The sequence below is a fragment of the Mauremys mutica genome, chromosome 1 (assembly GCF_020497125.1).
Source record: "Mauremys mutica isolate MM-2020 ecotype Southern chromosome 1, ASM2049712v1, whole genome shotgun sequence".
In the NCBI taxonomy this organism is placed as follows: domain Eukaryota; kingdom Metazoa; phylum Chordata; order Testudines; family Geoemydidae; genus Mauremys; species Mauremys mutica.
The window spans coordinates 2,721,697-2,744,538 of record NC_059072.1 but is presented as its reverse complement, the minus strand read 5'-3'; the positions used below and the strand labels follow the sequence as shown (position 1 = coordinate 2,744,538).

Here is a 22,842-nt window from a genome sequence, read left to right as displayed (position 1 = left end):
CTCCAGGCTCTTTGAGTAACCCCAGGATTGGGCCCTGCCCCGGTCCCCTGCACCCTCGTCCCAGAGCGCCAGGCAGGGTCTGGGTGCCCGGTGCCAGCGCTCTGCCTGGTGACTTTCCAGCCACACGCCTGAGTCTCAGCGCTGAGATTCCTGCCCGTTTGCCGCTCGACTTGGTGCGACTCATTGAGGCGTGAAGGCTGCAGAGCGGGAAATCCTCTTTCTAATTCAGGTCATCGGGAGGATGTCTGGGTGCTGCTCCCCCTCCCCCTGTCTCCAGCATGCTCCGCGCTGCCGAGGAGCCTCCCTCGATGGCCCGGCCCAGCTCTAACGCGCCCGGAGTTGGCGAGCGCAGTTCAGAGGCGCATGGGAGGCAGCGAGGCCGGGAGCCGCCCAGCAGGAGAATGGTGCAAAAGCAGCTTTTCCCTTGGCGAGCGACCGTGCAGCCTGGAAACCCTCCCCCTTCCTCTGCCTGCTGGGCTTTCCCCATAGCGCCGGCCTCGGGCTCCCGCTTCCCCTTCCCAGGCTGAGCCCTGGGCCTCTCGTGGGGCTCTGGAAATGCAGCTCTCCAGCAGCGGGTGAAACTGGCGAGTTGTGGGCAGCCTCAGTCAGACGAGGGCCCCACTCCCCCGATGGCCGAGGGGAAGGAGGAAATAAAAGGCATGGCGGTGCGCACCATCCCCTCAGTGTCCGCCCTTCAGCAGAGCCTACAAAGGGGCTGGGGGTGGGGGTGTGGGGGGGGGCCTTCAGCAGAGCCTACAAAGGGGCTGGGGGTGGGGGCGTGGGGGGGGCCCTTCAGCAGAGCCTGCAAAGGGGCTGGGGGTGTCTGTCCCTTGTATTCTCATAGGCAGTGGGCTCTGCACAGGGAGAGGCTCAGCGTCGCTGTGCCCCTGATGCTGGGTGTGGGGAGGCAGCAGGCGGAGGAGGAGAGGATGTGGAGGGGCAGAGATGGGGCCGGGGCTCTTCAGGACAGGACAGAGCTTCTGCCCTCTCTAGTTCCTCGAGTGCTGCCTGTTGCTGCCGAGTCCCATCCCGGTGCAGCCTGGGAGCCCAGCCAAGCCTTCCCCTCCGTGCTGGAGAACCAGGCTCTCCCTCAGCCAGGCCGGCTCTGATCTGCAGGGACCCGGAGCTGAGAACGGGCAGTTCTGAATCCTCCCTCCGTAACGGGGCGCCAGGAACTCCTGGGGGTATTTCTAAGCTGTGCGGGAGGGGCTGGAGGGTGAGAGCGGTCAGGTGAGTTGGCAGCGTGAAGCAGCGTCCTGCGCGGTGCGGGGGTGACTGCGCTTACAAATCCCAAGCCTGGCTTACTGCTGTGCTGCTGATTGGGGGCGCTGCGGTTCTTGGGGGCCCACGCGGAGATGCTTTAAAGGGGCCTAATCTGCAGGATGGGCTGAGCCTCTGCTGTCAGGTGTCTCAAGTTGGGCCCCTGAACGCTCCTCAGTCCTAGCTGGTGTCGGGCTCTGGGCCCCTCCATGCCAGAAGGTGCCGACGACCTGAACGGTCCTGCCCCAGCGGATGAGTTGGATGGGAACTTTCCACGTCTCAACCTCACCATGGTCAAATCTCCAGTGAATGCGAATATGGGGGCAGGCCCCGATGGGGAGGGGAGCTGCCCTGGAGAGCCCTCCTCATCTGCCCCTGTGACGTTATTGATATAAATTGGGATCATATAGAACATGGGTTGCAACCAAGGTCCTGCAGTGGCACCAAATCTTAGATAAAGGGGGTCATCTAAGGTGTCTAAGACCAGATTATGGGTTGCTGGTTATGGTTATGCTGTCTGTATGTCTGTGTGTCATTTTTAGTTGAAGTTATGAATGTTGGCTCTATGCTGTCTGTATTTCAAGTTTGTGCTGTGCTTCTGGGGGAAGCCTCCCAGACAAGCTGGTGTTAGCTCTGCCTAGCCTGTTTGATGGCCCATTAAGGACCATCAGCTACACAATTGACCCATGGAGAGAAGGCAGACACGCCTTGTGACTCAGCATGGTATGCAGAGACTTGTCCATGTGACTGCAGACTCCATTTTGCTGGGATTTTCCACAGTGAGAACAAAGAGATTCTTACACCTGGAAAAGCCTATATAAGGCTGATGCTGCATCTCCATCTTAGGAATGGCAATATACAAAAACCTGTAGGAGAACACTTCAACCTCCCTGGCCACACAATAGCAGATCTTAAGGTGGCCATCCTACAGCAAAAAAACTTTAGGACCAGACTTCAAAGAGAGACTGCTGAGCTCCAGTTCATCTGCAAATTTGACACCATCAGCTCAGGACTAAACAAAGACTGTGAATGGCTTGCCAATTACAGAACCAGTTTCTCCTCCCTTGGTTTTCACACCTCAACTGCTAGAACAGGGCCTCATCCACCCTGATTGATCTAACCTCGTTATCTCTAGCTTGCTTCTTGCTTGCTTATATATACCTGCCCCAGGAAATTTCCACCACTTGCATCTGAAGAAGTGGGTATTCACCCACGAAAGCTCATGCTGCAAAACGTCTGTTAGTCTATAAGGTGCCACAGGATTCTTTGCTGCTTCTACAGAACCAGACTAACACGGCTACCCCTCTGATACTCATCTCCATCTTGTCTTCAATCCTGCTTCTGACCTCTGGAGGGACTTTGCTACAAACTGAAGCTCTACACAAGGGACTGAATGACCCATCCCAGCGGGGATGTATTCCAGAGACTTGATTTGAACCTGCAGTTTACTCCATCACTGCTGCAAGCCTGAACTAAGAACTTTGCCATAACTGTATGGAATTGATTCCATTTAACCAATTCTACTTCTCATCTCTACCTTTTTCCCTTTGTAAATAAACCTTTAGATTTTAGATTCTAAAGGATTGGCAACAGCGTGATTTGTGGGTAAGATCTGATGTGTATATTGACCTGGGTCTGGGGCTTGGTCCTTTGGGATCGAGAGAACCTTTTTCTTTTATTGGGGTATTGGTTTTCATAACCATTCATCCCCAGGACGAGTGCACTGGTGGTGATGCTGGGAGACTGGAGTGTCTAAGGAAATTGCTTGTGTGACTTGTGGTTAGCCAGTGGGGTGAGACCAAAGTCCTTTTTGTCTGGCTGGTTTGGTTTGCCTTAGAGGTGGAAAAACCCCAGCGTAGGGCTGTGACTGCCCAGTTTAAACAATTGGTCCTGATTTGGCACTCTCAGTGGGGTCCCGCCAGAACCGCTCCGTCACAGCCCCCCTCCGCTGCTCTCTGCTGCGTGTCTGGCTTTAAGAGCCCCTGGTAGCAAGGGCCTGAGCACAGGTGGTTTGGCCTGCAGAGCAGAGGGCTGGAGGCCTTGTTGTGGCTGATGGCCGGGGCCACATCTGCCCTGGAGTTGCGGGGGCAGGACCCCAGGCTCCGGCCTGGGCGCTGAGTCATGGCCTGCCTGCACTTGGATTTCCACCCCGCCCAGCTCAGGGCAGGACAGAAAACAGGAGAAGGGAAGAGGGACAGAAGAGCAACATCTGGTTCCATCCGCTAGGAATTAGTCAAAGGTTTCTAAAAAGTCCGACCAGAACTTTCCGCCCTTGAACCACGCGTCCCCCAACACTAGAGTCCGTTCCAGCGTGGCCAGGGCACGTGCCTGCAGTTGTTGATCATTGTGCTTAACCCTCGGCTACAGCCCCAGGAGCAAGCACCGGTGGCGTGTCCAGGACCACGAGTGCAGGTGGGCCTTGATGGGAAGGGAGCAAGAACCCGCGGCTCATGGCAGAGGTGCCTGTTGTGGATACAGCCCTTGGCTTCGCGCTGCTGCTTCCCCTCCCGCCAACACAGGCCCTCCAGCTGTCCCAGCTGCTCTTCTCGGCACCCCCTCCAGTCTGCCAATCCCTTCCTGGGGCCCTGGGCGGAGGCTTGCAGGACTCCCTCCCCGCCGACACGAGGCCTCTGCACCTGCACTTTGAAAGCCGCGCTCTCCCCCTGCTGGGCACTGCTTCCCCCAGGCGTGCTAGCCGCGTGCTTGCCAAGCGGGGACTCCTGCCCATGTCTCTAGCCCCTTCGGCTGATCTCTCTGCCCTCACGGGCGTTAGCAGCTCCGCCCTGGTCAGAACTAGGTGGGTTTCACTACCAAGGCTGCAGACTGCACATGGTTACAAGAGGTCACTGCTCCCTGCAGCACTCGCGGTGCCTGGCCCAGTTCCAGAGCTTGTGAAATCCCAGTGCCGGTGGAGGCCTTTGCCATCTGCCCCGGAGACTGCCCTGGGCCGGCGGGAGGGTGGGGGTGGCGGCTGAGCTGCCCGGAAAGCGGCTGCCGTCTCACGTTTGTTAAACTCCTGCCAGGCTCCCTTGAAACATTTTGCTTCCTTGGGAGCCAGCCCGGCGGAGAAAAGGCTTTGCTGCCTGGTGCTGCACCTCAGCTCTGCAGTCTCCCACTTGGCGGGAAGGCAGTGGGCTGGGGGGCGCCCGAGGGAAGTGGGGAGGGCTGCGTTGCCAGGTTTGTACCCACAGGAGGGGAGGTGCATAGCCAGGTGAGACCCTCCCACATTGGGGCCAGCCCCCAAACCTGGCAGTCTCCGGAGGAATGGCTCAGACAGCCCCGATTCTGGGAAAACCCAGTCCAGCCTCCCCCAGGGCTGGGCGTGGGCGTGGGTCCCCTCAGCAGGCAGCTGGCACTGCGGAAGGGAGGCCAGTGGCTGTCGCTGGGCACTGCTAACGCGCTTGGCGCTCCTGGCGGCTGCTGTCCCCACTGGGCGGATGCAAGTGCCCGAAGGCCCCAGCGGCGCAACGTGCGGGACTCTGCCCACCTGCCCCTGGCTGGGCTGGGCTGGGCAGGAGAAGAGCCGCCACATGCTGCTGGCCAGGCCCTGCCCCCCTACGGGACAGTGGGCGATGGGCTGGGGTGACGGTGCAATCTGGCCTCGGAGAGGGCCCCAGCCGCAGGCAGTCCTGCCCCCTCAGGGGTCCGGGGTCAGGGCTCTGGAGCGAAGCAGACCCCAGTGCAGGCTGGGCTTCCCCCAGACAGACTCTAGCTTGGGTGGGTCCTGCGCTGCCGTGGCTGCTGGCGAGGGGGTGCAGGACCAGGCCACTTCCTGGCCTCTTGACATGGTCTCCTGTCCGCCGGAGAGGGAGGGGCTGCTGGGCCTGGGGCCTCTCGGGCGGGGAGAATGGAGCCCCAAGGGCAGGTCGAGGGCAGGGGGCTGGCAGCATTGCAGCCGCCGAGGAGACCAGGCTAGCGGAGCATCGGGGCAGGGAGTGAAGGAGGTTTCTGGGCAGGGCGGGGGGAAGAGGCCCCCCAGCCATGCAGCTGATTTGGTAGCTGCCTTAGGCCACAGGCTGTAGTGTTAGGAGCTGTAACGAGGGGCCCCGCTCTGGACACAGCGCTGGCTTCTCCCCAGGCGGGGTGAGGACGGGAGCTCTGAGATTGCTCAAGCACCCGGCGTGCAGGCTCGTGAGTGGGCGAAACAGCAACCTGGTCTCTCCCATTCATTCTCCTCCACGTTCCCAAGGTGGAAACGCCCCCACCCCTGCAGCCCTGGCCCTTAACCCCCCCAGGCTGAGCGGGTCCTTCTGTGCCTCTGTGCGTGGCCCGGCGCGGCTGGGTAGGATGAGTGTCCCCTCCCCGTGCACCTGTCAGGGCGGTGGCAGCCCTCAGGATCCCAGCCAGAGTGTGTTCTCTGGGACCCGGCCGCGGCGTGGCCTGTGGTCGCACCTTGAAACACAGCTCAGTGACTGTCCAGGGCTCCCCGTCCCCGTCTCTCGCCCAGCTTCAGCCGTGCCTCCCTCAGGCCAGCCGTCTGGAGGGAGCCGTGCCTCCCTCAGGCCAGCCGTCTGGAGGGAGCCGTGCCTCCCGTCAGGCCAGCCGTCTGGAGGGAGCCGTGCCTCCCGTCAGGCCAGCCGTCTGGAGGGAGCCGTGCCTCCCGTCAGGCCAGCCGTCTGGAGGGAGCCGTGCCTCCCGTCAGGCCAGCCGTCTGGAGGGAGCCGTGCCTCCCGTCAGGCCAGCCGTCTGGAGGGAGCCGTGCCTCCCGTCAGGCCAGCCGTCTGGAGGGAGCCGTGCCTCCCGTCAGGCCAGCCGTCTGGAGGGAGCCGTGCCTCCCGTCAGGCCAGCCGTCTGGAGGGAGCCGTGCCTCCCGTCAGGCCAGCCGTCTGGAGGGAGCCGTGCCTCCCGTCAGGCCAGCCGTCTGGAGGGAGCCGTGCCTCCCGTCAGGCCAGCCGTCTGGAGGGAGCCGTGCCTCCCGTCAGGCCAGCCGTCTGGAGGGAGCCGTGCCTCCCGTCAGGCCAGCCGTCTGGAGGGAGCCGTGCCTCCCGTCAGGCCAGCCGTCTGGAGGGAGCCGTGCCTCCCGTCAGGCCAGCCGTCTGGAGGGAGCCGTGCCTCCCGTCAGGCCAGCCGTCTGGAGGGAGCCGTGCCTCCCGTCAGGCCAGCCGTCTGGAGGGAGCCGTGCCTCCCGTCAGGCCAGCCGTCTGGAGGGAGCCGTGCCTCCCGTCAGGCCAGCCGTCTGGAGGGAGCCGTGCCTCCCTCAGGCCAGCCGTCTGGAGGGAGCCGTGCCTCCCTCAGGGCTGGGCGAGGGGTTGTGTTTCCTTCCAGAGTGCAGCCCCCTGTGCTCACTCGCCTTGCAAAGCGGCTCACGTGGGGAACATCCACCGCGAAAGCAAACCTGCGCCAGCTTCCCCAGGGTCATTAATATGTGGAGGCGCGGGGGGAGATTTTGCTGCAGACAGCACTTTCTTTCTGATTTATTCACCTATTTCCTCCAGATGCTTTTTATGCTGCGAGATCAGGTCCAAGAAACTCCTGCGCTAGAGAGAAGCGTGCCAGGCAGGGCTGGCGGCGGGGGGAGTGTTGCTTCTGGGGACGGTGGCTTCCGAGGGAGCTGAAGTGGATGCTGGTGGAGGGGGGAGAGGCTGCTGCTCTGGTAGTGGGGGCTGAAGGGGCTGAGTGGTGCTGGGCATGGCCAAGCATGGGACCATGGAGGCTGGGGTCTCCTCCCAGACCCACTCCCGGGAAGGCATGAGGATGGCTGTTCAGAAGGAAGCTGGCAGCTGATCTAATTGGCCAGATTGTGATAAACTGGGCAGAAAAGTCGAAGCAGCTGAATTAGGATTGTGCAGTAGAAATGGGGGAGCTAGTGGGTGTGGGGTGAGGGTCCTGGCGGGCGGGAGGGGTGTGATGTGGGGAGGGTTCCCCCTTTCCTTGCGGGGGGCTGCGGCATTAATTCCACTGGCAGAGAAGTCTGCGGGGAGCTGCGTTCTAATCCCACCTTTGCTGGGGCCGTCTGCCTTTGCAGGGTGCAGCGTCCCGGGGAGAGAGCAGGGAGGCGGGTGCTCTGGGGTTCTGTTCTTGGCTCTGCGACTCACTTTATGGCCTCCCCACCGGTCAAACCTGCGTCACGGGGGGCAGGCAGGGTGACGTGCTACAGGGCTGTGATTCCCCTCCCCTTGCACGACGCCTACAGAAACATGAGCTAACTCCTCTGCCCACCCATTTAATCTCGACCTCCTGAGTGAACTGCTCCTCCTAGGTGGTCCACAACCTCTTTCTCTTCATACTTGGTCCAGCACTTATTAGAGACAGCAGCAGTTCCACTTGCAGAAGAGAAATTGCCAGGATCGATCGTCTTTCCTTCACGAAAAGCTGCAGCCCTTTGTTTCCCTCCAGCTGTCTGGGTCTGCCCTTTTCCCAGGACACTGGAGAAATAATGGTTGCTGTTCCCTCAGTGCCCTGGGGTCACATCACCTGGTCCCGCTGGGCTGCGTGTGCTTTGGATTCCCCAGTGTTCCCATCCTGGCTCTTTATTCTTTACCACCCGCTCACTCTGGAATTGTCTGGTTCTGGGTTTTGGGGTTGGCTTTGTAAAGTTCAGTGGCCCGGAGATCTGTCCTGTTCAGTTTGGGGTTTACTCACACCCTAGATTTCATTCCCCCGCTCCCGTCTCGCAGGCGGTGGGATGGGTGCTCCTTGTGCAGTGCATGCAGGAAGCAGCTGCACACTTCAGCAGTTCCCCTTGTTCCCTCTGCCTGTTCGTCTTGCCCGCCGGCGGGAGCCACGCAGATTTACAGCTCTATAGTGCGTATTTTATACCGTCACCTTTGCTGACACCAGGGCTAAGAGCAGTTGAACTTTGTCGTCCTTCCCTGTAATTTTTCCAAGTGCCACCAAACAAATGAGCCCAGTCCGTCAAGCAGCGCCGGGCTGAGTGCTGTAGATCAAAGCGGATCAGTATTTATGTTGCTGAGCTGGTTTCTCTCCTGGCACCAGGGCGGCGCTTTGAATTGCGTCTCCACTTTGCCAGTAGTTTTCCGAGCGAGGTGAAGGACGCTCGCAAAGTGTTTCTCTTCTGGGATTTTGATTCATGCGTTTTGGTCCCTGAGTCTTATTACCTCTGAGGGCAGCTTGCGCTCCAGTTCTCCTTTCTCCCCCAACTGATGGCACAGCCCTACGCCCAGGAGGATTTTACTCACTCTGGAGGGAGCCAGGTTCTTTCTGTTGGGAAGGTCAGAATCGCAGGTGCCACAGCTCAGAGTGGAGGGATGGCCCCGGGTTTGTAGCTGGAGGGTCAGGAGGTGCTTGGCTGGCAACTTGGGACTGATTCTGAGAGGTACCAAGCCCCGTGAATGCCCTGGACTCCATGGGAGTTGAGGGTACTGGGCCCTGGCTTTGCCTTTCTGTATCAGACAGTAGAAGTATGCGCAGGTGTCTGCTCCCGCCCTCTCTCCACACATGCTGGAGGGACTTATGGGTCCCTGGAAACCAAGCTAAACAAGTCCTGGGAAGTGCCCGTGCAGCTCTCTGAGGAGCTCGACCGTCTCAAGGGAAGCCCAGCTTGATCCCCATCCCCAGAGGCAGGTCCCAGGCCTCTACCCAGATCCTGCTTTTGTGACTGCCCCGTGGCAGCCAGAAATCAAAGGCCAAACTGCATCCAGCACGGTGATGAAAGGGCCCCAAGGAGCCAGGCCTCCAGGGCCGCGTCCCTGCATGTTCCTGTTCAAATAGCGGCATTACCAGGGGCCGAGTTAACAGGCTCACGGGGCAGAGATTTTCGATTACCCAGGTAATGGGGCAGTAGGTAAGCTGCTCAAACAGCATTATCCCAGCAGTTGCCCTTTCCAGTATAAAGGGTTAGCGTCTCCTCCGCAGCCCCAGAGCCTGTGCGTTAGGCCAGCCGCGAGCGCTCCAGCCAGGCTGGGCGCTAAGCGAGGCCCGCGTGTGTCGGTCCCAAGCAGCTGGGTGGAGACAGAGATGATCAGCTCCTCCTGTCACTGTCTGGTCTGATCCTCAGGTGCTCAGGCAGATGGCTTCCCCCTTTGATACCCGCCCTGGAGCCCGCGGGAATCTGTGGGAACAATCCTGGCCGGTTCTCTAGCCTGGGGGTATTCCCACCTCTCGCTAAGTGGGGGTGGACACTGCAGTAAAAGACCCAGGCTGGGGCTTCAGCAGGATAGCACTGCAGTGTAGACGTTCGGGACCCCCCAAAGGGAGAGGGTCTCTGAGCCTGCACAGCTACGCTGCCATCTTATAGCCCCCTGCGGCAGTGTAGACGTGCCTGGCAGTGCTGAGTTCTCAGCTTAGCCAGGCTCCGTTGCAGTGCAGACCTTTTCCACTGTGTCTTCAGCTGTGGTCACCGCACTGCTTTACTCCATTTCACCTCCTCGCCCTCCCATTGTGCTTCCTCCTTCTGCCTCTTCCCCGGAGCAGAGTCCCGGCTCGGTTTCCTGGCTCTCTCTCCCAAGTTGTTCTTCAACGTGCCCGAGACTCTCGTGGAGAGCAGCTGCCAGTACAAATACAGGGACTGCTCCTATCCAGCAGGTGCAGGACCAAGGCCTGTGGCAGGACCTCTGTGTCTTTAACAAGCGCCCGGGCCCTCGGGAGAGATTCCACGCCGCGTACTAGGCCATGGACGCGCAGGCTCCCCACCGGGTCCAGGCACCAAACAGTCTCAGCCAACGCACTCAAATCTCTCACCTTTATTTCATCAGCTTTAAGCATCTGCTCCTACAGCGCCCTTAACTCTGCCCTGCGCTGCCCCCTCACCACAGCCTTGCCTGCCTTTCCCTGTTGCCAAGTGCCGCTCGGCGGGACGACACCGTAGTTTCCATAGTAATTACTGGACTTAAAAGCCAGCGGCAGGCTGAAGGGGGGGCGGGGCGCAGAGATGAGACACTCGCCCCAGGAGCAATGCGCAGTGCTGGCCGGGAGGGAGGTTGGTTCTTAGATTCATGGCGCTGAAGTGTAGCATGTGTATGTGGGGAGGGGAAGATCAGAATTTGGCAGTCGTAGCCGTTGGGGTCTGTGGCGCTCGTCTGGCCCTCGCTGCAGTCAGAGCTGGGCCTACACGGAGGCTATGTGACACAGCAAAGGTCACACAAAGGAACCTGTGGCAGAGCAGGGAATTGGTGTGGTGGAGTAGGGGCTGTCGAGATAGGTGAGGGACAGGTATTCAGCCTGTAACATGAGCTAGGCCTGGGGGAGGGGAGATCGACACCTCTGCCCGGGGAGCTAGACAAAGGAAAGGAGCTGAGTGGAGAGGGTTGGGTCAGTTTTCGGTTTGGGAGCTGGGTGGCGAGTTTACAGGGGAACCTATGCTGGGATCCAGACACCCTGAACCCCCAGAAAGGCCAGATTGAGGGGTCCTGGCTCTGAACACGAGCTCTGCTGTATCCTGTGTTCCTGTTGTCCAATAAACCTTCTGTTTTACTGGCTGGCTGAGAGTCCCAGGAAGAGGGGTGCAGGGCCGGACTCCCCCACACTCCGTGACAATTGGCCTTAGGGCTCCCAAGTCCCAGCCTTGGGCCCTGGCTGCCAGACTACCCCCTCCCCCCTCCCGTGAGGATCTGAGCCATTTCCTTAGAACGGGCGAGTGCTGCCGCCGTCTCAGGGCCGGGGGTGTGGTACGAGTTGCCATGTTACTGGTAGTGGGGTGACACTTACGCACTCGGAAGTTGTATTGGAATTGGAAAAGGTTCAGAAAAGGGCAACAGAAATGCTTAGGGCTCTGGGACAGCTTCCGTATGAGGAGAGATTAATAAGACTGGGACTTTTCAGCTTGGAAAAGAGACTAAGGGGGGATATGATCAAGGTCTATAATATCATGAGTGGTGTGGAGAAAATAAACAAGGCAGTGTTATTTACTCCTCCTCATAACACAAGAACTAGGGGGTCACCCAATGAAATGAATAGGCAGCAGGTTTAAGATGAACAAAAGGCAGTATTTCTTCACACAACGCACAGTGAACCGGTGGAACTCCTCGCCAAAGGATGTTGTGAAGGCCAAGACTATAACAGGGTTCAAAAAAGAACTAGATACGTTCATAGAGGACAGGTCCATCAATGGCGATTAGCCAGGATGGGCAGGGATGGTGTCTCTAGGCTCTGTTTGCCAGAAGCTGGGAATGAGCGACAGGGAAAGGATCATTTGATCATTCCCTCTGGGGCACCTGGCACTGGCCACTGTCAGCAGACAGGATACTGGGCTGGATGGACCTTTGGTCTGACCCAGGACGGCTGTTCTTCTGGAAGGTGAAAGCAGAGCTAATGCTCACTCATGGCAAGGACTGACCAGTCCTCCCGAGCTGCTTGGCGAGGTCAGCATTGTCCCTGCTGTGCGCGAGACCGGAGAGATGAACTGACCTTGCTCCGGATGTCTCAGTGGGGCACGGGCAGGATTAGAACTTGGCAGTTCCCGTCCCTCACTCTGCGCCTGGCTCTCGCCCTCTCTTCCCCCTCGTGCTGGATGTTGACAGTGACATTATTGCAACCAGTGCTTACAGCAAAGCTGAAGATGAACAGCTGTCCTGGAAACGAGACACCCTGTCACGCCAGACATGCCCAGCCTGTGCGGATGGTTTATGGCCGCACTCCTGGCATTCGACATGCAGGGAAGGACGGCATTCATCAGCTGGGGCGTTGCGGCTTTTAAATCACCACCAGGGAGAGGTTATGTGGAGGCCTGAGCCCAATCAGCCCGGCTTGGACGGGTCACGCTCTTGTGCAGCCGAACGGAAAAAGCCCACCCTGGAGGCATGGGAAACCGAACGTGGACCTGCTGCTCTTCCTCGCTGGCCTTCTCCTGGGCTGGTGGCAAGTGGCCTCAGGAGCGCACGGCTCTGTCCCGTCATCCCTGGCATTAGGGAGGCAGTGCCTTCAAACGGGCTAGGCTGGCCCAGGGGCCGGCCGCTCTGGCTAGCCGGAAACGGGGCCGGCTGGGATACAATAGGAAACCTGGTGGGGAAAGGAGGCTCTGACCCGTTTTCAGTGTCTGCACTGTCCTTTGGCAGGGCTCAGAGTCTGGCTCAAGCTACCCCCGATGGCATGATGCTGTGGGACAGGGACTGCGGTCGGCGGCACAGCGGGGCGGCCTGCTGCAAGGGCAGAGCTTGTCTGTGACCGAGCCGGCGCTCGCTTGGGAGCCAACCCGACTGGGGAACAAACCCTCCCCTGCCCCAGGAGCAGCCCAGACCTCCACACCTGCCCCTACTGCCCAGCCCGATGCCCCAGCCTGCCCTCCCAGTGAGAGTCCAGAGCAGTGGGGACAAATAATGAGACTTAAGACCAGGCCCCTCCCTGCATCCCCAGCATCCCCCGACGGAGAGAATGGGCCTCGCGTCATCACTGCACGAGTGGGAGGCTCGCAGCTACCCCAGCGCCGAGGGCAGGGAAAGAATCCGGCTAGGATAAGCCGCCTCTGTCTGCTGCCGCTGTTGCCTCATTGCAGAGCTCGCCCTCAGCTGAAATGCCCTGCCTCGGGCCTGCCCGGATCTGCATCTGCCCCCTGCTTTAGGCACAGATGGGACCCCTGCAGCGATCCTCCGTGCGCTTAAAGCTTTCTGTGGACTTGCTCTGATGGGCCTGCTCTGTGCTCGATTAGCAGCAGCCTCCTCTGTGTCCCACCAGGCAATCCCACTGCTGCTGGTGCAAGAGCCTTCTCCTCTGCAGCTCCCGCGCCGCAGAGCAGCCTCCCGGGGTGTGCCTGGCCCATAGAATCGCTGGCTTCTTTGCGGTCGTATTTGGAAACCTACCTTCTCCCTGCTGTTCCAGAGTCCAGCTTTCCTCTGGTAACACGTGGCAGGCAAGAGACTGCGTGACCAGCAGTGTGGCCCAGGGGATAGGGACGGGAGGAGGACTCAGGACACCTGTGTTCTAGCCCCAGCTCTGGCTGCTGGGGGACCCTGTCCGCTCCCACCCCATCTGCCTTGTTCACCAAGGCAGGGATCCGCTTGTTATGCGTAAGCGGCACGCCCGGCACAATGAGCCTCGAGCTCCGTGAGAGGCCCTGCGTTATATGTGCGCGCCCCACGGTTAATCTGACTCAGACCGGGGCTCTTCTGTGCCGCTCCTCTCCCATCCTCAGACCCTCGCTGATTCGGAGCCCAGGATGGCCAGTGGCTGGCTGATCGCCTTGATCCTCATGGTTATCCTGACAGTTCCTTTGCTCACCGGCCGCGAGCTCCTCCCCTTCAGGAGCGAGCAGGTCCGGCACCCGCTCACTGGCACGCCTGGTGCCCCTTTCCCAGCAAGGGAGCTAGCAGTGAGCTACTTAACCCCTCGATGGCCGGAAAGGACTGGGCACTTTCAAAGCGCTTTCCAGTGGAAGGCCAGCATCGCTATCCCCATTTACAGGGGGGAAACTGAGGCACAGAGGGAGGCCCGGACTTGGCCAGGGTCACGTAGTGATTTGATGTCCGAGCCAGGCCTAGAACGCTGGTTTCCTAGGTTCTCTCCCCAGTGAGCCCCGCTGCCCCCGATTGCCAGGCCAGGGTTCTGCCTGGCCAGCGGAGGTGGGGCCGTGTCCGTTCCGGGGGAGGAGGGAGCGTGCCAGGCAGTGGGGAAAGCAGAGATTTGCCAAAGCGGGTTCCCATATTCCTGCCTGCGCAAGGAAATCTCCTCCTCCTGCTGGGTACAAAAGCTTCAGCATTCAAAGCTGGGAGAGCCAGCCCTGGCCTGTCAGCGCAGCACAAAGGCCCGTCAGAAGAGGCCCGCACGCTTCCTCTCTTCAAAGGGAGCTGAGCGCAGCTTCCCCGGTTCAAACGCAAGAGCCGGCCCCGCCCAGCGGCTGCTGCATTCCCAGTCCCTGTCAGCTCTGCTCTTTCCACGCGGCGGCTGGAGGAAAGCAAGTGCCAGACAAACTTGGTGCCTAAAAACAGTTGTGGAAATGGAGATTCTGGGCTCTGGGCTCCCTAACCCCTCCAGAATGGACCTGGCAGAGGGGTCCCGTTCGCTGTACCTACAAGCTCTGGTTTAGACCGTGCTCCTGTCATCGAATAAACTTCTGTTTTACTGGCTGGCTGAGAGTCACGTCTGACTGCGAAGTGGGGGTGCAGGATGTCACGGAGTCCCCGGGCGCTGCTCTGGAACTGCTCCCCACAAAGCCAGGCAGGACTTTCGGGAGCCGCCTCTCCCTTGGAGCAGCCTGTCTTTAGGGCAGGAAGCTCACACGTAGCATTCAGCATGTGCCCCTCCGTGTGCTTCCCACAGCAAGTCCGCCCAGGCGGGGTCCTGGGGGAGCCACCGGGTCCTGCCCCCCCACTGCGCAGTCAGACGTGACTCTCAGCCAGCCAGTAACACAGAGGTTTATTTAAATGGCAGGAACATGGGCTAAAACAGGTCTTGCCGGTACAAACAGGACCCCCCTTTGTTAGGTCCATCTCAGCCCCGCTGGGAGGCCCAAGCCTCCTCAGGGCTCCCCTCCATCTTCCAGCCAGGTTCCAAAAACTGCCCAACCCCCACCAGCCCCTCCTCTCTGGGCTTTGTTCCTTTCCTGGGCCAGGAGGTCACCTGATCTTTGTTCACCTTTAGCATCCCCTTGCAGGGGGGGGAGGGCCCGGCCATTAGTTGCCAGGCGACGGAGGGTCCGCCCGAGCTGAGCCGCCCCCCCCCCCCCACAGTATTCAGAGGGAACATTAAAACCAGTCCCACTTCATCACACAGGACCCTGTGGCTTGCCCAAGACCCGCCTGGGCGGACTCGCTGTGGAGTAGAAGGGGATGCTGAATACTCTGAGGTCAGGCCCAGGAAGGTGAAGCCGTGTGAGCTGCTTGCCCTGCAGACAGGCTGCTCAGAGAGAGGAGGCTCCCCAGTGTCCTGCCTGGCTTCGTAGGGAGCAGTTCCAGAGCAGCGCCCGGGGACTCTGTGATAACCCCTTGCAGCTTCAGTTGCATTGTTAGGTTTTCCCTTCCTGCCCTAATCTGTTGGTTAGTGTTGCTGTGGACTGTCAGTCAGCTGCACCCCAGAGGTGGCCGCATTGCAGTGATGAGTGCTGTGCTGTGTGTGTTACTCTCCTTCCTAAAGTGATTTAGTCTCCGTGGGTCAGTAGCCCTGTACATTTTAGGGAGGTTATTATCAGTACATTGTTGCATCAACCTCCCTCTTCATGGTAACGTCCATCCCTCGCTAGCCATGTGTGGGTAAATCCACTGCAGACAGGCCAGCTGAGTGACTGAGGCTGTGTGACCGTAATGCGGCTGAGGGCTGGTGCCAGTGTGACTGTCAGAAGGAAGATCCCGAAAACTGGGAGCATGGTGCATTCTCGCATAGCATCTCTGGCTCTTCCGCTCGCTTGGCTGAGAGCTAAAGCGTGGGGCGCTGCCTCTTGCTGTCAGCATCTCCATTCGAAATCCCCCTCGCCGCTTGGCGCGGGAGTGCGACTGGGGCAGCTTTTAGCCCTTTGATTTTTAGTAATGACTTGCCCGATTGGGGGGTGGAGGAAGACTAGCACTTGACTGCTCCTGTGTCTGTAATGACATGGCAGAATTAATACTTGCTTATCAGGCAGTGCCCAGCTGGAGTTATCAGCAAAGGCAGCTATTAAAGGTAATAAGCACAACCCAAAATTAGGCACGCTTATTAAACTGGCTTGGGGTAGCGTCTGTACCTCCAGCAGGAGCTCCCTTCAGATGTTGAGCTGGCTTCTGGGCAAGGTTTTGTGCTTTGCCTCCCGGGAGGGCTCCTGCCGCACCTCTGTCTTTAGAGCCGGGCGCAGGCGATCGTGTGTCCAAGTCCTGCCTGAGCTGTGGCTGCCACGCTCGGTGACCTTGGGCTGCGTGTATGGGCAGCATTTTCAAATTGGGCCCTGCGCCTGCAACGATTTCTGTTCCTCCAGAACTCTGCACGCGGGTCAGTGTAACTGCTCCCCAGGCCGCAGGCCAAAGTCTGTGCGGGCTCGGGGTCTTGACTGCCGAGGGGTAGGTGTGACGAACTGGGAATGTTCTTAATGTTTGCTCTGAATACTGTGTTGGGGCCTCAGTGTCCCCTCTGCAGTTCTTAAGTATCTAGGTGGTGGATCAGGGGGTGTGATTTGCTGCAGAGGAAGGGGCCAGTGCACCTAAATGCCTGGCACTCTGTCTCCTGGCAACTAATGGCCAGGCCCTTCCCCTCTGCAAGAGGATGCTAAAGGTGGGGGAGAACAAAGAGGTCAGGTGACCTCCTGGCCCAGGAAAGAAGGTGGGGCTGAAGGGGTTTTGGGAGTCTGGAGCTGGCTGGGGACGAGGAGTGAAGTGCAGACGTGGGGGTCTGGCTCACTGCCCCCCAGAATGGACCCGGCCGAGGGGTCCGGTTCGCTGTACCTACAAGCTCTGTTTTAGACCATGTTCCTGTCATGGAATAAACCTCTGTGTTACTGGCTGGCTGAGAGTCACGTCTGACTGCGAAGTGGGGGTGCAGGACCCTGTGGCTTCCCCAGGACCCCACTGGGGCGGACTCGCTGGGGGAAGCGCACGGAGGGGCAGAGGAGGCTGAATGCTCCAAGGAGAGACCCAGGAGGTGAAGTCGTGTGAGCTTCTTGCCCTGGAGCCAGTCTGATCCGAGGGAGAGGAGGCTCCCCAAAGTCCTGCCTGGCTTGGTGGGGAGCAGTTCCAGAGCATCGCCCGGCCCGGTGACTCCGTGACAGTAGGCAGCCGGAAGTCGTCTGAGCACCCACCACTCCTCTTGGCATCAATGGGGCAGCGCCTCAGAAAATCGGGCTGCTTATTGAGGTGGCGAAGTGTAGGCAGCCAGGTTTGGAATGTTGGCCGCCTCTGTGCGCCTCAGTTTCCCCACCTGGAAATCCTTGCAGGGGTTGCTCCTGCTTAGTCGTTCGATACACCTGGAGATTCTGAGTAAGGCGCTACAGAAAGGCAAAGTGCAGCTGCAACTGCTTATGGCTCAGGGGCCCTGGTGCCTTGTTTTTCTTTCAAGTCTGTTCAGGTGCCAGGAGCAGGGTGGGGCCTGCGTGTGAAGGGGAGCACCCCCGAACTGGCTGTCCTGGGGCATGCTCCAGAGCAGGGGGAGTGCCAGGCAGGGCCTGGGCTGCAGCGGGAATGCTCCAGCACTGGGGTGACTCCAGCCCCTTGCGCTGGGCTCGGGGAGGAGTCAGCAGCAGCCGGCTGGGCCTGGAACCCCGCTGTGCTGGGCACTGTGGGACCCTGCTGACCTGGCCCAGGGGCGGAAGCTGGGCCGGGCGCTGTGGGACGCTGCAGACCCGGCCCGGGGCCGGAATCTGGGCTGGCATGGGCCGGGCGCTGTGGGATGCAGCAGACCCGGCCCGGGGCCGGAAGCTGGGCCGGGCGCTGTGGGACGCTGCAGACCCGGCCCGGGGCCGGAAGCTGGGCTGGGATGGGCCGGGCGCTGTGGGATGCAGCAGACCCGGCCCGGGGCCGGAAGCTGGGCCGGGATGAGCTGGGCCGGGCGCTGTGGGACGCTGCAGACCCGGCCCGGGGGCGGAAGCTGGGCCGGGATGAGCTGGGCCGGGCGCGGTGGGACGCTGCAGACCCGGCCCGGGGCCGGAAGCTGGGCCGGGATGAGCTGGGCCGGGCGCGGTGGGACGCTGCCGACCCGGCCCGGGGGAGGAAGCTGGGCCGGGATGAGCTGGGCCGTGCGCGGTGGGACGCTGCCGACCCGGCCCGGGGGAGGAAGCTGGGCCGGGATGAGCTGGGCCGTGCGCTGTGGGACGCTGCCGACCCGGCCCGGGGCCGGGATGAGCTGGGCCGGGCGCTGTGGGACGCTGCCGACCCAGCCCGGGGGCGGAAGCTGGGCCGGGATGAGCTGGGCCGGGCGCTGTGGGACGCTGCAGACCCGGCCCGGGGGCGGAAGCTGGGCCGGGCGCTGTGGGACGCTGCAGACCCGGCCCGGGGGCGGAAGCTGGGCCGGGCGCTGTGGGACGCTGCAGACCTGGCCCGGCGCCGGAAGCTGGGCTGGGATGAGCTGTGCTGGCCTGAGCAGGCATCTCCCATGTATAGTGGGGATCACTTTGCGGCCCAGCAGTTTCACCCAGGGCAGAGGTTTCCCTCTCCCTGGCACGGCAGTTGAGGCACTAAACCAAGGAGCAAGGTCCTGCCTCCCCAGCCCAGGAGCTGGATTCGCTGGCAGCCGGTTGCAGTGCCTGTGCTGCTCCCTGGCAGAGGAAATCCCCTTCCCTTCCCGCTGGAGCACCGCGGTCCCCGCCTCCACCTGCGCTCTGTGTCCCGTCAGCAGCAGGATCGCCCCAGCCTGGTGACGTGCATCCAGCTGGCTCACAAGAGAGTTAAGGGGTTCGCTGGGCCGGGTGGTTGGGCTTTGCAGGGGGGCAGGCTGGATGGAGTGGGTGAAGCAGGAGACCCCTGCGTGTATGGAATAGATTCTAAGGTTAGACGGGGCCCAAGCAGAGCTCCGGTGCAGGTGGCACGGGGCGAGGGTCTCTGACCCTGAATCCCTGGGCGTCCCCGTCCCGCTCACCGTCGCTCCCGGTGTGCAGGCATTGGCTGGCATGGAGGGTGTGTTCTGGAGGTCTCTCTCCCCGGTCTCCAGCATAGCGAGCGACCCTCGGTGGGCCATGTGGCTATCCCGGCTGTTGCTGGGCGTCAGAGGAGCAGAGCCGGCTTGGGCAGGCAGCTCTGGGCGCTCCCCGCTGCCGGCGAAGCCGCGCTGACATTTCGCAGAGCGCGCACACGCTCGCTGAATGAGCCTTTTGACAGATGCGGCGGTGGCTGTAATAAAGTATCTTTATGCACTGTGGTCCCCTTGTTCTCCAGCTGCCGGCACATTCCCCGTCACTGGACATTTATTTCAGGGGCCGGCCTGGCGCTTGCTTTTCCAGCTTTTATTACTTTTTAAAATTGTTTTGCAGAAATGGGCTCCTGGGTTGAGTGGAAGCCCCCCCCTCCCTCCGCCCCCTTCGCAGATTTCACCCGACTTTTAAATTACTTCCCTTCCTGGCCTGGGCCTGAGCTGATCAGCATTCAGCTTGCAAGCTGCAGAGGAAATCCAGCACTCGCCTTGCAAGGCGGGGGGGTTCTCTCTCTCTCGCGCGCGCTGGTAATGGAACGTTCCTCGCGTCCGGCTCAGGCTGTCTGCACAGCTGCCTTTCACTTGACGATCACCCTGATCATCCCCGCAGAAGTTGTGATACCTTCTTTAGACTCCCCTCCCCCCCACCCCAGGCTCAGAGATTAATTCGTGCTCATTCTGCTTTCCCGGGGCACCTGGCTCCTGGCAGAGCACTCTCCTCTGCCCACCCTCTCCTCTCTGCTGGGGGGACATGGGCGATGCCTTCTGCCAGCCTAGCCCCCCCCTCCCCAGGCTTGGCTGTCTGCTCCTGTGGGGTCACCATAGTGTCTGGGCACCATCCCTGTCCTTGAGCCCCGCGGGTATCCCAGGCCCTTTGGCCTGCTCAGGGGTCCCCTGAAGTCGCTGGAGACGCCCGTTGGCTCGGTGCGCTTTGGGTCAGGCGCCCAGTGATTGAACGTGTAGGGCAGTGCAGACGTTCTGTGCCCATCCCGAGGCTCTGCTGGCAGCTAGCCAGGGCTCACGTTGCCGGGGCCTGCAAGGCTCCCTCTTGAGCCACTGCCCTGGGTGGCTTTGTAGAGTGAGGTCTCCAGGCCAGGCATGGAGATGGAAACTCCTGTGCCAGCCTCCCTGCAGCAGCCAGTGAGTCTCATGCCCAGTGGGCTGGAGCTTGGAAATCGGGGGCTGTCATGTCTGTCCAGGTAACTTGCCAGCCGGTGAAGCTGAGGGGCCTGGTTCAGCACCGCGAGAACCCCTCCCCCACGGCAGGCGAGTCTGCCTTACTGGGGGAGCGGGTTTGCACTGCAGAAGTGGGGACCTGGGGCTCGTTTGCCTTGGCCGAGCCCAGGGCAGGCCCTGGCTAGCAGGCTTCGTTGTGGGTTGGTAGATATAGCTGTGGCTCTGTGCTCTGTCCAGGAGGGGAGTGATAGCCTTGGGCAGTTGGACTAAAAGGGGGAGGGGAAACTGAGGCACGGGGCAGGCTGTGACTTGCCCAAGGTCACCCAGCAGGTCGTGGAGCCAGGGTAGACCGTAGGTCTCCTGAGTCCCAGACTGCAGTGCCTATCATGGGGAAGTGGGGGGGGGACTGTTCTTTACCCCTCCCGCCCCCGGTCTGAGGTGCTGGATGCTACCCCAGAGGAGAGGTGGCTGCATGCGATCCCCTCGGCTCTGGTGAGGCAGAGACCTGGGCAGTTCTGGGCTGCAGCCGCCAGCCCCTCCCTCACATCCGTGACACCTGCCCCCGCACCCTTGGGGGCTCATCTCCTCACCAAGATGTGTTTATCGCCCTGCTCAGGTATCGAGTGTCCCCGCGGAGCACGAAACCTTCCCGGCCTGGTCCAGGAGGGAGAGCCCTTCAGCGAAGAAGCCACCGTCTTCACCAAGGAGCTGGTGCTGCAGCGTGAGGTAGGACATGTGCCCGCACCTCCCCATGCACGCGGTGGCCGCCGTGGCTGGCTTTGAGGCTCCGCCTTGGAATAGGTGGTGGCAGAGGGCGGTGGCCCTGGTTCCCGGTCGGTAGGGAGTGCTCCTGCTCCCCTGTTCGGCCGCTGCCTCCCCACAAACAGTGCCGCAGCGCGTTGGCTGCTCCATGGGCACCCCGGGCTCTGGCTGGGGCTTGCTGAGCGGGTCGAGTGGCTCGCTGCGCTGAGGCATCGCGGTTGTGTTCAGCAGAGCCCCGAGGTGGTGACGCCCCGCTGAGCCGCACGGGGCCGGTTCCTTGGAGCGTTGTTCGGTTTGGATTGGCGCCCGCACTGGCGTGTGCTCTGGAGTCGCCTCTCCGAGGCCGGGATTCGCTGCTCTCGCTGGAGAAGTTGGTTTATGATGTAATGGCCTCACCGGAAGCCTTGGTTTAGTTTTCAAGCAGAGGGAGGAGCCTTTGGCATTGGAAGGGTCTGTGGGGGTGGGGCTGTGCCCTTTGCCCCCTCCGGGAGAGGAGCAGCAGTCGCCGGTTGGAACCCCTGACTGCTCGGAGCTCTGCTGAGCCGCCGGGGGAGCTGGGCTGGAAGGGTAGACGAGCCCCACTGAACCCCGACTCCTGTGGTACCTGGTCTTGGACCTTGTTCCGAGCTCTGAGTCTCAGGGCTTTGCTGGGGTCGGAGCCGGCCCCGGGACATCAGGTGTGCAGCGTGGGCAGGGGGCCACCAGCTGACGTGGGGGAGCAGCCCCAGAGTTAAAGGCAAGCCAGGCTCTTGTGCGCTGCCTCCGGTCTGCGCCTGCTCCCCGCAGAGCCCCACGCCTCGCCCGCCTGCTGCCGGCTGGGTGCGGGAGGCCACGGCAGAGCCGGCTGCTCTTCTCTCTTGGGCTTGACGGAAGCCTTGAGGAGGTGCCCGGGGGAGAGACTCACCGGCCCCCAGTGCCTGGGCTTCCCCAGGCCCTGCCGAGCCGCCGCGGTGCCGGGGTGGCTCCTGCCAGCGTGTGCTGCGAATGCCCTAGGGCCCAGGCTGGACGGGACCTGGAAGGGGTGTAGTAAGCGGCTCCATCAGAGGAGCCTGGCCCTGCCTCAGCTGAGCAGTGCTGGCTCCCAGCTCGAGGTCCCCCTGTGGGCCCGGCATGGCAGCCCTGGTCCTGCGGGTCTTTGGGAGCGTCCCCCCCCCCCCCCCCAAGAAGCGGCTCCTGCGCTGTTGGGAGGGTGCGAGTCTTCCCCCGAGGCTGGACTGCAAGTCACTCAGTGCTCGCAGTAACAGGCCCCCGCTCCTGCTCCCTGGGGGGATGGCAGAGCAGAGCGATTCCCGGCCTGCTCCATGGGGCGGGGGCACACGCCAGGAACACTCCCTCTGTGCGACTCCAGAGCTAACCGGGATCTGTGCCCCTGCAGCTGCCCCGCTCCTCCCAGGCTCCTGGCTGGCACGGCGCGGCTAGCCCTGGGCACAGAGATTGCACCAGGATTGCCTGGGGCAGCAAGGTCACCCTACATGGGTACGGTCCTGTAACGCCGTGTGCCGCAGTGCGAGCACGGCAGGCTGGGGGGCGGCCCCAGGGAACAGACCCAGGATACCACAGACTAAGCGCAGCGTCCGGAGAAATACTGCTGGCGTATGTCACCTTCCCCTGCAGCCTGGGGCCCGGGCAGGTTTAAACTGGTGTCAGTGGGGGATTCTCTGTCACCTGACGTCTTTAAACCATGATTTGAGGATGTTGCAACTCAGCCAGAGGTTCGGGGTCTGTCACGGGAGTGGCCGGGCGAGGTTCTGTGGCCAGCGATGTGCAAGAGCTCAGCCTAGTGATCACGGTGGTCCCTTCTGGCCTTAGACTCGTTGTGGGTAGGCCAAGCAAGCTTGCAGCTGAGAGCTCCGGGGGCTGACGTGCACCCAAGGGTGGCTGTGCCGCTGGGTGAAACTGGAAGGCACTGGGTGCTGGTTAAAGCACTGGGAACCCATTCCTGGGAAAGATCGAGGGCTCGAACTGGAAGTGTGTGAGAATGGGGGGTGTCTGTATGTGCAGGGGGCAGCCTCTCGGGGTGGGGTGCTGGGATGGAGTCGGAACTGTCTGTGTGGGGGATGGACAGGACCTGAGCCAGGCGGGGGGAGGGGGGTCAGCACCTTGGCCCGGGAAGCTGGACAAAGGCAGGGAGCCGGCTGGAGAGGGTTGGGTCAGTTTCGGTTTGGGGCTGGAGGGTGCAGCGCAGGGAATCCCAAGCTGGGATCTAAGCTCCCTGAACCCCCAGAAGGACCC

The 22,842-nt window shown here is 61.3% G+C and overlaps 1 protein-coding gene across 1 annotated transcript in view; it reads left to right on the top strand.

The window, feature by feature from the left end:
• Positions 1-22,842, top strand: part of SND1 (staphylococcal nuclease and tudor domain containing 1) — a 475,599-nt gene that overhangs the window by 336,452 nt on the left and 116,305 nt on the right. The window contains exon 16 of the mRNA XM_045027292.1: positions 20,465-20,574. Within this exon, the coding sequence (XP_044883227.1) occupies positions 20,465-20,574 (110 nt within the window). The remainder of the gene's footprint in view (positions 1-20,464; positions 20,575-22,842) is intronic.